The 14,562-nt window shown below is 40.3% G+C and overlaps 1 protein-coding gene across 2 annotated transcripts in view; it reads left to right on the forward strand.

The window, feature by feature from the left end:
* Positions 1 to 14,562, forward strand: part of TTK (TTK protein kinase) — a 95,289-nt gene that overhangs the window by 37,172 nt on the left and 43,555 nt on the right. For both annotated transcript variants that reach the window (XM_032774990.2, XM_075063817.1), the window contains exons 10-13: positions 2,324 to 2,502; positions 2,698 to 2,837; positions 6,966 to 7,092; positions 9,236 to 9,328. In XM_032774990.2, coding sequence (XP_032630881.1) covers positions 2,324 to 2,502; positions 2,698 to 2,837; positions 6,966 to 7,092; positions 9,236 to 9,328 — 539 coding nt within the window. The remainder of the gene's footprint in view (positions 1 to 2,323; positions 2,503 to 2,697; positions 2,838 to 6,965; positions 7,093 to 9,235; positions 9,329 to 14,562) is intronic.

Here is a 14,562-nt window from a genome sequence, read left to right on the forward strand (position 1 = left end):
CTCTTTAATTGGACAGATTGCTGTTTCGCCCCCTCCTTTTTCCCACTCATTTCTTCAGTTGAAAAGTGATTCTTCTGTAGTCTCTGGGGCAGATGGAAAGAGACTTGACCTTGTGTTTGCCGCAAGATTATGCAGTTTACCATTGTCATCCTACCTGCATAGTCCAAATAGCACTACTAAAATAAAATGCTGCCTGTAAATGAATGTGTGTCTATCTGTGTGAGAGAGCAAGAGAGTATGAGTGGTACTATTGATTAGGGGTCTAATTCTTTATTCTGTTTAAGAGACAAACAAATGTAGACGCCTGTTCGTAGTAAAAATGGTGATGGTGAAACCTCAGATGGTATTCTGACCTATATTTAAATTTTCAGTGAGTGCAGTTGCTGTCACTGTTGGGATCAGTATCTATTTGTGTCTGAGCACCAGCTATTTAAAAAAAGAAAGGGGAAAAAAAAAGCTTCAGCGCCAGCTGAGTGCCCAGATTCCTGTCTGCACTATTTCGTATAGTTTAAAACTTTTGCTAATTTATTATAGATAATTGTAATATTTTTGATAGATCCTGGAAATATTCTTAAGTTCTACGTGAAGATTCCAAGCAATTGACAAGATATTACCCTACTCTTACTTAAAACTTGGTGATAGAGAGCTTGTGACTTAAACCACCTTCTTTTTACCTGTTCTTTTTATAGTGTTTAAAGGAAACAGTTTCTGGGAAACTGAAGTATCAAGGTCTAACAATGAAGAGCAGCTTTGAAAAAACCTAATATTTTAAAGGGATACTTGCAGCCACCTCTTTTGCTCCTATTTACTTTTTTAATTGGGGACAAAATGCACACACAAATTTTAACAAAGTGCTTAATAATCCTCTTGCTAGCTTCTGATTATTTCCAACAGCAGAATTTGATCAGTCATGAAAACACCCACTGTCTGTAGTAAAAATCTATTACAAAAAGTAGCTCATTTTTAAACTGAACAACTCACCCATTTCTATTATCTGAAAATAAGTGTGATTAGTTTATGTACTCAAAGGCTGATTAGAGTTAGTTGCAGAAACCGTCAAAAGGTAACATTCTTTTTAGCATTAGTTATTAATATAATACATACATGAAAAGAACATTAAGATTGCAAAATCAATCATTCAAAATTTAAGAAATGCATGAATTGAGGATGTCTGTGCAACTATAATATGCCCCCACATGTTCATATGCGTTATCATACAATCTTTAATCACACGATCATACATAAGGCTTCGAGTTTATAACGGAAGCCATGGATTCCGTGACCTCTGTGACTTCTACAGCAACCAGCTGCACCGGCCACTGCTGGGGCAGTTTCCCCCTCCCAGCTCAACAGTAGCAGGATTTTGGGTGGGGGGCTCAGGACTGGGGCTTGGGGAGTGGGTGAGGGCTCTAGGTGGCACTTACCTCGGGGTGGCACTCCCCAGAAGCGGTGACATCTCTCAGCTCCTAGGGGGAGACCTCCACCGATAAGGATGTCGCTGCTTCTGGAGAGACATGGAGCTGGGTAGGGAGCCTGCCAGCCCCACTAACTCCCATCTCCCCCTAGCACTAGCAGGGGTCCCAGGCAACTCCCCATCCGAGCATCTGCGGCACCCCCGGGCCACCCCCCTCCCAAGATTTAGTCAGGAGTATATAGTACAAGTCATGGACAGGTCATGGGCTGTGAATATTTGTTTACTGCCTGTGAGCTGTCCATGACTACTTCTAAAAATACCCGTGACTAAAATGTAGGCTTAATCATACACAGTTTTTCGATAGGGTTCCCTTGCTTCATTCAGGGTGCAGAATGCATGACACTCAATAAACGAGTCAATATTTTGTTTTCTCCTCCATTATTCAGTGGGTGGCCCCAGGCCTTATTTACTGTACACTGTTCAAACCCTTCTCTGAAGACAGAATTATGAACTTTTGCATGGATTTTTAATGTGTCCCTCATTGCTATAGCATCTGAATATTTCAGAAACACTTGGTTTCAGCACATCCCTGTGAGATAAGGGGGTATTATCCCCATTTTGCTAATGGGGAACTGAAGCACAAACACTAAAGTTGAAAATGTCCACTAATTTTGGGTGCCCAATGTGAGCTGCTTAGGATCTGATTTTTTTAGAATACTTGCCATTATAGAGCACTTTATCTGATTAAAACACAGCTCCTACTAACTTTATTTGCCAATGTGAGCACTTACTCCTTCTGCGAATCAGACCTTTAAGTCAAATTCAGCACCCAGAAAATGAGATGCACATAATTTGGTTTATTTAAAATTTGTCTCCTTTAATAATAGAAGAAAAAATGACTTATTTCAGAAACAAATGTGCAGCATCAGGAACAAAGGATACCAGAGTTGAGGTGTCTGGAAAGTCATGAGGAACAGTCCAGTTCTCTTGGAAGTTACAGAAAACAAGTGGCGCAGTTAAAACTAAATTGTGTTACATCTGCAAAGAAATGGGAGATTCCAGAAGAGACACACAAGAGCTACTCAGAGGTGACTTCATTCTTTTCTTGTATAGAAATGTAAAATGTGGTTTTGTCTAGTCACTTTCTTTTGTTTTCTTACGTATTGCTATGGATGCAGAAATCTACAGGGCTTCATAAAAGCTCATGCTCACTAAATTGAGACTAATGTGCTCTTACTCTATGTGAGAATTTCTGAACTAACAGCCTACTTTACTGTTGTTAGGGAAAGCGATCAAGTTTTGAACAGCCTATCCTTCCCATTTCAAAAAGATCATCGCCAGTAGAAGCTGCTCCTAAAAGAAAAGATCCAGTGTATTTTTGTGGAACACCAAGCAACAACACGCTGAGTGATTATATGGCCTGGTAAGGTCGGTGTGTGTGTGTGTGTGTGTCTGTGTGTTTAAATGGACTTACCACAGTAACTTTGTAATACTTTTATTAAGATATCTTAGTTTAGGGCCTCTAAACTGCAAACCTAAAGTTTAGATGCTACTCCTGGGATAATTCTGCTCCGAAAAATAAAAAATTCTATGCACAATATTTTAAAATTTGACCAAATTCTGCATATTTTATTTATCAAAATAACACAATATAATCATGCCAGTTTCAATTACTTTGGTAATATATTTCAAAATACCTATCAGGAAGATTCTCTGCAGCTTGAGGTCTTCAAACCACAATTTGAGGACTTCAATAACTCAGACATAGGTTAGGGGTTTGTTATAGAAGTGGATGGGTGAGATTGTATGGCCTGCGTTGTGCAGGAGGTTAGACTAGATTATCATAATGGTCCCTTCTGACCTTAAAGTCTATGAGCTAGTATATCTGTAACAAATAGGGACAGGAAAAAAAAAGATTCAGGTAATGGTTTTATCTGGCAGATTCCTTAATAGGCATATTAATACAGAACTTTGAGTAATTCATTTAAACTACAATACAGAAATGTATTTCCCATCCCTCAGAAGCAGTGAAAAGGCTTTGTAGAGTTGGGGTAATGGAGGAGCTGAGGGAGAGGGAGAAGGAACCTGGGAGTGAAACTGGAGGGTTTTTGTCTATGGGTGGGAGAAGTATGGAATAGGGGTTGTTTTTTGGGAGGAGCAAGGGGATTGTTAGGGAGTTGGGAAGCCTCCCTCATGCAGATGCTTGGATTCAGCCAGGATCTCCCATTCAGTTAGGCACATCTGCTCCTTTTCCTGTATGTCCTGCAGCTCCTTTCCTCATGTGTCCTTCAGCCCCTTCCACCATCCTCATGTGTCCCTGCCTCCCATCTTCCTGTGGCCCTCTGGCACCCCTCCCACTCAGCCCCTGGCTCAGTGCTGTCACCCTTGTAGTTCCTGAGCCTGTACCCCAGTCTGTTCTGCCCCAGTGGCCCTTCTGAACCCCAGTCTGTGGCCCCCAGTAGTCTCATGTGCTCCTGTCTGCCCTAACCTGGCTCCATGGGAAAGGTGCTGTTTGAATGCAGCCGCCTGCTGGCTGTTCTGGCGCCACAGCAACCTCTGGTGGGTGAAAGGCAGAAGTGCAGCACTTCTCGGGCAGAATATCTGTGCTGTACATGAGTTCTGCATGTGCGCAGTGGCACAGAATTCCCCCAGGAGTAAGAGAGTCTAGAAAAGATTTCTATGCATCTTTATCCATGATATCAGGAACAGCACATCACTCTAAGAAGTCAGAATGATTTTAGAATATAAGGAATTTGTTGGCTTCAAGTTCCAAAATCAGGACTTCAATACTAAATCTAAACAATGGGTCTTTGTTACAAACACTTAAATGTTGATATCTAGTCACTAATCAAGGACACTTTTTATCTTTGAATCCCTAATTTTGGGATTGATTAATTGTTCAAGTCAATATGGGTCTTTTAATCTGCATAAATTTGAGAAACCAGTATTGTAGATTCTGGAGTGGTTGAACTTGTTTCCTTTCTGGAATAGTACCTTTGAAGAGTGTGTTAATGTATTGGGAAGGAAGTGGTAGGAGCTGGAGTGGGGGATAGGAGGAGAGAGAAAGGACCCATGGAAGAACAAGGGCAGAAGAGTTTACAATGACTAGAGCACTCTCCCATCCAGAATGTGGACTGGATCCCAGGATTTCTGAGTCTTGGCATTCCTCTGCAGTTAAGCATATAAGTGTGAAACCCACTGGCAAAGTATCTCTCATTCCTCTAATAACTGGTCCACATAGAAGCAAACAGCCTATTACTGCTACCAATTTCTGTTAGTTCAAGTGTTAGAGATCTGTGCTGTGGATTCTGTGTTGTGCCAGCTCAGATGAGGAGCCCATGCGTGAATCAATATGATTCCACATGATAGAATTTTTTCAGAAACTTAAAACAAAAAAACTACACAGAGGTCTGATCTATACTAGGGAATTAGGTCAGTACAACTACGTTGTTTGGTTGTGAAAAATCCACACCCGATGCGCAATGCAGTTAAGCTGACCTAACCCCCTGTGTAGACAGCACTAGGTCAACAGGAGAATTCTCCCATCAACCTAGCTACTGCCTGTTGAGTAGGTGGAGTACCTATGCCAAAGGGAGATATCAGTTGGCATAAGTATTGTCTTCAATGAAGTGCTACAGTGGTGCAGCTGTGCTGCTACAGCATTTTATGTGCAGAAAAGTGCTAAAAGAACATAAAGGTGAAAAGTTAAGCTCTCAAAAGTAAGGAAATGTCAGAATTAAAGGTCACCCATGCAACCTTTAATTAGGCACCTTGTGAAAATGCGTTGATGCTCTTTAATTATGTGATTCCATACTCATGGACTGTGCTCTGGGAAGGGATCCGAATTGTGTATGAATGAGGCTTTTTATAACACCTCTGCCTTGTTTGTTGTGGAAGTTGGAAGATATGAATGAAGTAGAGGACTTCAGGAAGAGAGTGGGTTGTCTCATGGGTGAGGTAGTTGAATGCCATCCTGGATTCCATTTTTGCTTCTCCCACCAGGTTTGTGTGTGATGCTGGTCAAGTCATTTAAACCAGACTTTTCGCAGTTGGCCACTAGTTGTCTTCCTTATTTTCTTGGTACTGAATTTTCAGAAGGGCTGAGCATTGCAGTCAAAAGGAGCTGTGCTTTGAACGTCCTAAGTACTATTAAAAAAACCTCTATGTCATTTTAAACAAACAACAAAAAACTCAGTCCAAGCTGTGTCAAGTTGATCATGTAAAATTAATGGACACTTTTCCCAGTTTTGGTCTTACACAGAGATGATCAGTTCCCTATCTGTAAAGCGGGGATAATATACCTGACTGGGATGTTATGAAGATTCATTGATGTTTGTAGAGCACTTGGATACTTTAGTGAAAGCACCATAGAAAAACTCATAAGGAAATGAATAATTCTGTATTCAGTGAAGAATTTGGATGGCTTGCAGTAAATGATGAATGGGTCCACACTGAATGATGATGATTAAAAGAAATACTGTCTGACTACATGTTCAATGGGCACAATTCTTTGCAGTGAATGAGGCAAGGGTCCAGTGGAAAAAATAGTATATCAGGATGGAATTAAAGACTGAATCATAACATATATACATAAGATAGCCAAACTGAAGACTGTACAGTGAGCCTTAATTCTGGCATTTCCTAACTTTTTTGAGTGTTTCATTCTGCAATCTTAATGTTGTTCTAATGTGTTTCTTATCTGGATATATCAACATACACAGAGTGACCAAGACTTTTAAAAACCTGCTAAGTCTATACATTGGTACCATAATATGGACCTTGGTGCCCATCTTTAGGCACTCATTTCTTCACATTTTTATGTTTTAAATCTTGACCAGTGTCTTTATCCTAAAATGTGTAAATTTGAGTAAAAGATTGCAAGCCTGAAACTAAAGAATTCCAGGTATGGTTCTGACACACAGACTGCCTCTGAACATGGTTAGGTTTTCTAACTATTTTGTATGTTCATCCTCCCAGTTTTTTTTGGGCAGGAGGATAATATCTCAGAGAGGTGTTTTGACCAATTAGTTAACATTTATGAAATATTTCTGAAGATTAAATATTATTTGTGTTTACTTAGATACTTCACATTTGAGAGGTACTTTTTCATCTCAAGTTTGAGAGCCTATATATAGTAAACTGTACTAATGAATAGGAGCATGAATAAAGTAGTGACAAAGGCATTCAGTGACAGACTCGATAAACTGTCATGATTTTAGGAAGTACTACAGATTTCAACTTGTAATAGACCTACTTTCATACTAGGCATTGTGACCTAGCAGATAGGGCATTGGACTGGGAATTAGGAGACCTGGGTTCTTATTCCCAGTTCTGCTGCTGGGTGATTGTGGGCAAGTCACTTGACCTGTACCTCACTTTCCTCATCTATAAAATGTGAATGATACCTCTTCTTCTAAAGTACTTTGAGTCTACTTATGAAAAACATTATAAATAGCTAGGTGGTGGTGGTATTATTATTTATTATTATATTTTTGTAATAATACTGATTAGGAACAAACCTCTATTTGATGATGACAGATCTTTCCCACAGTTTCAGAACTCCAGTTGTAAAGAATGATTTCCCACCAGCGTGTCAAGTGTCCACTCCATATAATCAGGTTCCATATTTCCAGCCACATACACCAGCAACTCCATTTCAAAGCCAAATTGGCTTACAGGTAACCTGAATTTTATCTCCTTTCATTTGAAAAATATTTTAGCTCTTTCCAAGATTTTCCAGCCCCATATTTTTCTTGATTCAATAAGGGAGAAGTGGGTGTGTGTTTTGTATAGATTTAGTTCACCTTTACACGTATGTCTAAGGCTGTTGCAGATCACCTATCTGGAGCAGGAATATGGTAGAGTTCATATTGCCGTAATCAGAAAAGAATAACTGTTTCTACCTCTGTCATTTCACTGAAATTTATGTTTACTATATTAAGTCAAGGCTTGAAAAATCCCTTAAGCCATATAAAAAAAGATTTCTTGGGAGAATTCAGTCAATATCTGTGAAATCTAAACTTCATTTTAAAGGTGGCATGGAGGACTTTTTAATCCTTTACAGTTGTGAAAGTAGTCTTCCAAATGTAAATTAATGCAAGTGCAGTGATGTCTTCATGAATTTGCCAACAGCTCACTCCTGTATCTCTCTGCTGCAACATGCAACTGAATTAAAGTAGAACTACCTATTGTCGATTTTTCCTGCTGTTGTTTTAGACCCCTTTGGACAGAGACAAAACTGGCAAGAATAAGGTGTTTCACTCTGCTCAGGTTTGGGAAGTACTGGAGCTATTCAATGCCGAGAAGGATCCAAAAAGAGGCTAGCAGAAGGGTAAAAGGCAGAAACTTCCTCCTTCACAGCATCCAGCAAGCTTAGGAGGGCAGAGGGAAAAGGGAAATAAAGAGATTATGGTCCTCCTCCTTGCTAGTAGACAGTGTGATTTGAGGGGTCAGTTCCAGAAATATATTAGCAGGTGACTATCTGAAAAATGGAATAGCTTAGAACCCAGGGACAGGATCCTGGGAGGAATCCCACTACTTTATGGGGCTGTACTTCTCACTAGGGCACTACCCCTGGGCAGAGGGGCCCATCTTCTTAATTTTAATCCTCTGTTAGGTGCCTAAGAATTTTTTCCTCTTTTTTTCAAACCCTGTGCAAGAGGAAGGGGGGAAACTGATGGGATAAGTTAGAAAAGAGAAGTAGGGGAGAGGGAGACAGAAAATGAGAGATTGATGTAAAGTGCACAATATAAAGAGAGAAAGGAGGAGTATAATGGAGTGGAAGGAGGAAAAAGGAAACTTTAGGACTCCAAAAACAGTGCAGGAAAAGATGCACCATGATCTATTTTATTAAAGTAAAGTGGAATGAAGCCAAGAAAGGAAAGAAAGTATACAGAAATAATGAACATAGTAAGCTTTTTTTAAACTTGCTGAACAAAAGTGAATTGACAAAATATAAACTGAACATGGTAAAATATTTTTATTCTTGTAATGCAAAGGTTGGCTTTGGATACATAGGAAGTATCATTACATAAATATATATTTCCATCCTCAAGATATTAAGTGCTGGGTGGATTTTTCGAGCCCTGAATTAAGTGCTTTGATAGGGAAAGCCACAAAGATTTTTGTAATTGTATTGTTACTTAGCAATATTGTGATAATCTTCATCAAGATTTCAAAATCTCCATTGGGGGAATAAGTGTTATCTCATAAGTAAATGTTGCTGTCCAGAAATATTGATCTGTCTAACAAGAGTTGTCTGCCAATTCTGATAATTGCTAAATTTGCATAACCTTAATTTAGTCAAGAAGGTTTCTCAGTATCTAGATCTGAAATCTACTAATGGCTGAAATTCAAACTGCTGCACATATTTGTTTTCATAAAACAAATGCCATACTATTTCCTCTTTAAATGAAATAAAACTTGATATATATATAATTTTAAACTAGTGCATATTTTTGTAATCCAAAGGGAAATTTTAGAATGTCTCAATGACACATCTCTGATCTGGTCAAGAAGGTGTGTGTATAACATGGTTGTAGCTATCAAAAAAATAATTACAACTGTTCTTAAAGCTGTCTCATCAAGTACCATCTTACAAAATGCCAGAAGTAAGATTGCCCATGAAATCTTAGTTTTGTCCCCTGATGTATAAACACTGATTAATTAAATTAGCTTGGTTTTTCCCCCCACAGTACAGTTCAGGACCTGGAATGTTTGCAGTGCAGTTGGAATGTTTACAGTATTTAATGAGCAAGCTTCTAGCAAGTATCACAGCACCCGCACAAATAGCTATTTTCATTTTAATTTTTCTGAATGCAGGTTTCAGCTTCTACATCTTCAAATGAATGCCTGGCCATTAAGGGAAGAGTGTACACCATATTAAAACAAATAGGTAGCGGTGGCTCGAGTAAGGTAGGAGATTATTTTTTTTTAACCTTTACAAACAATGGACTCCATTAGTCTTAATCTGACTACTTCTGTTCAAATACATAGATCATGGGTGTCACACAGATAGGTCATTTGCTAGAGACAACCTGGATGATGTGTTATGCAGGTCACCTAATACATTCAGATTCTTCAGAATCTTACTTTTTACTAAGTGAAAGCTTAGTTTCTAGCCCTCGTAGCTGCAGGGAACATTCCAAATGTGACCAGAATTTAACCATTGTAATAATGTCTGCCTGAGTCTGCAGACAGCCTGAAACAGTGACAGGTGTGAACACCCATGGCCCCTATTAATCTAATTGCAGTATCAGTTTTCAAGCCCAGTGATGTCTTGTTAATGTGAACATTAGTGACTTTAATCACTGGTCACTTTAGTGGATGAAATAGGAATAGTAGAAGCACGTTGGATTGAGACCTGGGAGATGCTAGAGGAAAGAAATATGGAGAAAAGAAGACAAGAGATTCTCTGAGACAGGAAATGGAGAGAGGAGGATGGAGAAGAAAAAGAAACAGATAGAAATAGAAGAGGTGCATCCTTTTTTACTGTGTTGTGAATGTGACAAAGCTCTGAACAAATTATGACTATAATCAGTGGGAGTTGGGCACCTAACTCCTTTAAGTGACTCTGAAAATTTTAGGCTAGAGTCAACAAACATTTAAAAATAGGATTCCTTTCCCCCTGCCCACCCAGCTTTATCATGTATAAATGCCTGAGAGCTGTTTATCTAGTTTTTAAGAGTTAAATTTTCAAAGGCTCCTTAGACATACCGGTGATATCATTTTTTACCTTTCTAAGACATTTGTCTCTGGGAGTTTCTAGCATCCCTTCCACCTGCCAGCAACGGAAACTCTGGTTCAACAGTAACTGTTAAGTCTCTCTTAGATGTTGTCAAGGCTGAATCCCCGCTCTATCACTCCGAGTGCAGAAGGTGGGGGCTGTAAAGATGCTAAAAATGAATGTGTGCCATTCCAGGCTTGTATTAAACTCCCAAAGTTACAACTTTTTTCTGACCTTGGCTTGGTAAACGCTGCCCCCACCCAAATGCAAAAAAACCCCTTTGAATCGAGGAAGGAGCATGTGGGAATTCTTCTCTATGGGGTACCCTCAAGCACTTTCACGCTCCTCCCCCCTCTGGGCAGAGCTGAGAAAGAAAACAAAGGAAATTAGCTGTGGCTATCAGCTAATCAAACATGCACAAACCTCTTAAAACACCAAAAATCCAATCCTGTTCTTAAAAAGGCAAATTTTATTAAACACAAAAAGGGAAAAAGTACATCTGGAACTTAGGCTTTTGCCAGATTTTAAAAGAGCAATTCCAAAAATCAAGCACCCAAATAGCTTTCTTGGAGAGTCAGCTTAAAAGTGACAAGCATACAAAAGCATCTGGGGTTAGCAGAGAGGAGATCCACAAGCCAAAATAAAAAATAAAAGAAATAACTCTAATCGCATCTTTTTGGACATTCTCTAATTTTACTTACATATCTGAGGCTCTGGATAAGTAGGTTTGAGGTATAACTTGATAATCCATAATCATACCTTGTTTAAAGCTAGTTACAGCATTATTGCTCCATGTCCCTGCAGCCCAAAGAACAACAGACAAAGGGAAAGTTTCTTTCCCAAATTTAAAAGTTCTAGCCTTCCCACTGGCTCTTTTGGTCAGGTGCCCACTCCTTTTCTTTTACCTGTGGACTTGTTAACCCTTTACAGGTAAAGCAAGCAGAGAACAGACATTGAGGGATTTTACAGCTAACTGGCTGGCTGGGTGTTCATAAATGGGGGCCTCCCCTTCCTTCATTTATCACATATGTAAAGTCATGTGATACCAACAGGTGTTATAATACCGAATGATGCTTCAGCACCAATATATGTTGCGGTACCAAGTGGGATAGTGGCACTGAACTGGATTGCTGTTGCCAGCCAGTGCCACATTCTCCTAGAAGGGAGAAATCCTCAGAGTTCTCCTCCAGATCCTCTAAGAGGAGGAGCTCTAGTTCCCCTTCCAGGGATTCTCCCTCAGAAAGACCTCTGTCTCTAAACAAACATATAACCTTGTAGAGGCCTTCCTCAAGGCTCGGTACAATAGCGGCAAGAGGCTTCTTTGGTGCAGGTGAGAAGAGAAAACACCACAGTGCTAAATGTAAATAGGGCTGTGGGAAGAATCTGGTGCTGTTGTCTGGGGTGTCACCAAGCACGGAAGACCGGTACCATTGCACCTGACTCTAGTCTCCATCATGGTACTGTGTATGCCTCCAGCCTCTTTGGTGCCATCTACAACACACCCTAGGCCTCTGGTACAGTCAGAAAAGGACAAACACTCAATACCACAGCCCCGCTCAATGCCATTATCCCATTGTTACTGCAACATCTATCAGTGCTGCAGCAACATTCAGTACCCCAGGATTTTAGGTACCAAAAAGACTTAACAGAGACTCCTGAACCAACGTCTCTGCTGCTGGCAGTTACCAAGCACCTTTCAGTTCTAAGAACCTTTGGTCTCCAGTTCCTTTTACAACCCCAGTACCATCTTCTCCCTTTTCTGTGGGAGCTCCTCCATTAGAAGAAGATAATGGTGATTACGAACTTCCCTCCACTTCTTCCGTTTTATTGCAGGATTCTCAGAGGCACCCTTACGCTAACTCTCTCTCCTGAAAGGGTAAGGAAGATGTTCTGGGGCCTCTTGACTTCTGATGGGAGCAACCCTGGATACCATTTCCTCCCCTGTTTGGATCTCTGGCCATATTGGGATCCCTGGCCAGCTTATCTGCCATTTTCTAGGGCCCCAAGCCTATCCCATCAGGATAATAAAGTGATCCAAGCTTCTCCTCTCAAGGAACAGGAGACCAGGGTAGATACAGAAGCCATGCCTCAAACTACAGTCTCATCATCTTTGCCGAATGAGACCCTTATGCCTCTTCCTCCACTATCAATTTTTGATGATTATTAGCAGTTCCAGTACCTCGTTAAGCAGGTGGCAGACTCTCTGCAGATACGCTGTGAGGAGGTCAACGAATCCCAACACAAGCTGTTGGACATTCTGCACTCTGTGATACCATCTAGAGTTGCCCTGCCTATTAATGATCTCTGCTGGAACCATTTAGCAAACCTTGGCTACAATGACACCTGCTTGTAAAGGGCTGACAAAAAAATATTGTCTCCATCAAGGACTCTGAATTCTTCTTCTCTCACCCACTTCCCAATTCTCTGGTTATTGACACAGTGAACAAGGAAGACGGACAACTCCATTAAAAATCCACCCCCTGCAGCAGAGATTATGAATTATCAAATGTTGATGGCTAAGTAAAACTTCACCAACTACACAAAGTTTGAATTGTTTATTGAACACCTTCCTCCAGATAAAAGGGAACAATTCCAGGCCACTGTTGCTGAGGGACAGTTAGTGGCAAGAAGATTGTTGCAGGCAGCTCTCAGTGCTGCAGATACTACACCCGTTTCATTTCCACAGTTGTGATGGTGCATAGGACTTCCTGGCTACCGTTGTCTGGCTGCCACAAAGAAGTCCAGAATACAGTAGAGGATTTCCCATTTGATGAACTGAAGTTGTTTGCAGAGAGCCTTGACAAGTCATTACATACCCTTAAAGATTACAGGACCACTTTTCGCTCGTTAGGCATCTACACTCTTGCAAACAACTGAAAGATCCTGCCCTATGCAATTCTCTGGATTCCAGAGACCCACGGAATTTCCCAGGAAGGAGGCACAAGTTCAAGAGAAAAAGACCCTGTAAACCCATCTGATGTGGCTTTACAACAGATGTCATCGAAATGACACTTTTGACAGGGCAGTCGAGGGTTCGAATTCCCCTCATTAACCTGCCAGCTTCATTGTTTTGCCCACCTTCACCCAGTTGGAAACTGACTCTCTCATTTACAGCATGCATGGAAATATATCATCTTGAACAAATGGGTGCTGGAAGCAATATCAGGCTACACCACTGACTTTCCCTCCCTTTCTCCTCCTCATTCCGCTTTCCTGGCCCTCTTCAGGGACCCCTTTCATAAGTTCCTAGTAAGGCAGAAAATAAACACTTTTCTTTGTTTTAGGAGCAATAGAACCAGCTCAACACCACTCAATGCAGGGGAAAGAATTTGTATTTGAACTGTTTCCTCATACCAAAGGAGAGCAGTAAGTGGAGACGAATCTTAGATCTGAGACTCCTAAACAAATTCGTAAGATCCACGAAGTTCAGGATGGTGACCCTGGAAGCTATAATTGCATCTCTACATTCACGGGATTGGTTTTCTGCCTTCAACCTCTAGGATATGTACTTCCATATAGTTATACACATACCTCACAAGAGATTCCTCTCATTTGTGGTAGGCCAGGATCTTTTTCAGTATCTGGTGCTCTCCTTCTGCCTTTCCTCGGCTCCAAGAATGTTGTAGAACAGTGTTTCTTGACCTTTTTGGTATAGGGGACTGGCTTGCTGTCATCCTCAACTGTCATGGACTGCTTGAGAGGGGTTAAAAAATGAACAGTGTTTCACTGGTATTTCTTGCTCTTCTTTCAGTATTGCCAGGGCTTTCTTTTTTTGTATTATCTGCATGTAAAACATTTTTCTTTCTTTCTTACCAACACAGAGCCAATACTCCAGGTCTGTTTGTTTGGTAAAATAAAGTCGAGTTCAATCAGTTATGTGACAGGAAAATGTTAACTTGATTTTTAAACATTATTTCAAATGAAGGGTACCAATAATTTTGTCTACAATTTTGCACCTCATTTTATACAGAGAGTTCAATTTATTCAGTTTTAAAACAATAATAATAAAAAATCAGATGGATTCACTCACCATATCATTAATGAGATGCTTGTGCCTGTATTGTGAACCCAAGTCTTTCAATCCTGGGATGAAAGTTTGACACGGACACTTGGAGCATCTTTCTAATGCTCAGCTGATTGCGGTTTTTTGTTTTCATTGCAGTCATTGCTGAAAATCCAGTTTCACAGAGGTTTGTGGAATGGAACAGGAGCAAAGTTTTGACAGAGAGTTCACTGAGTTGTGGTTATTCACTTCTGACTGTGATCCAGAAAACAGGTAGAGTAACTTCATGAAACTGTAACTTCAGACCCTCATCACTTGACAGTTCCAGCAGCTTGTCTTCCATTGATGATGACAGAGAGGTCTCAGTTTTTAGACAGGAGAATTGCTCATGAACCCATTGCTTTCCTTTCATTGGATCAG

Source organism: Chelonoidis abingdonii, chromosome 3 (assembly GCF_003597395.2).
Source record: "Chelonoidis abingdonii isolate Lonesome George chromosome 3, CheloAbing_2.0, whole genome shotgun sequence".
NCBI classification, from domain to species: domain Eukaryota; kingdom Metazoa; phylum Chordata; order Testudines; family Testudinidae; genus Chelonoidis; species Chelonoidis abingdonii.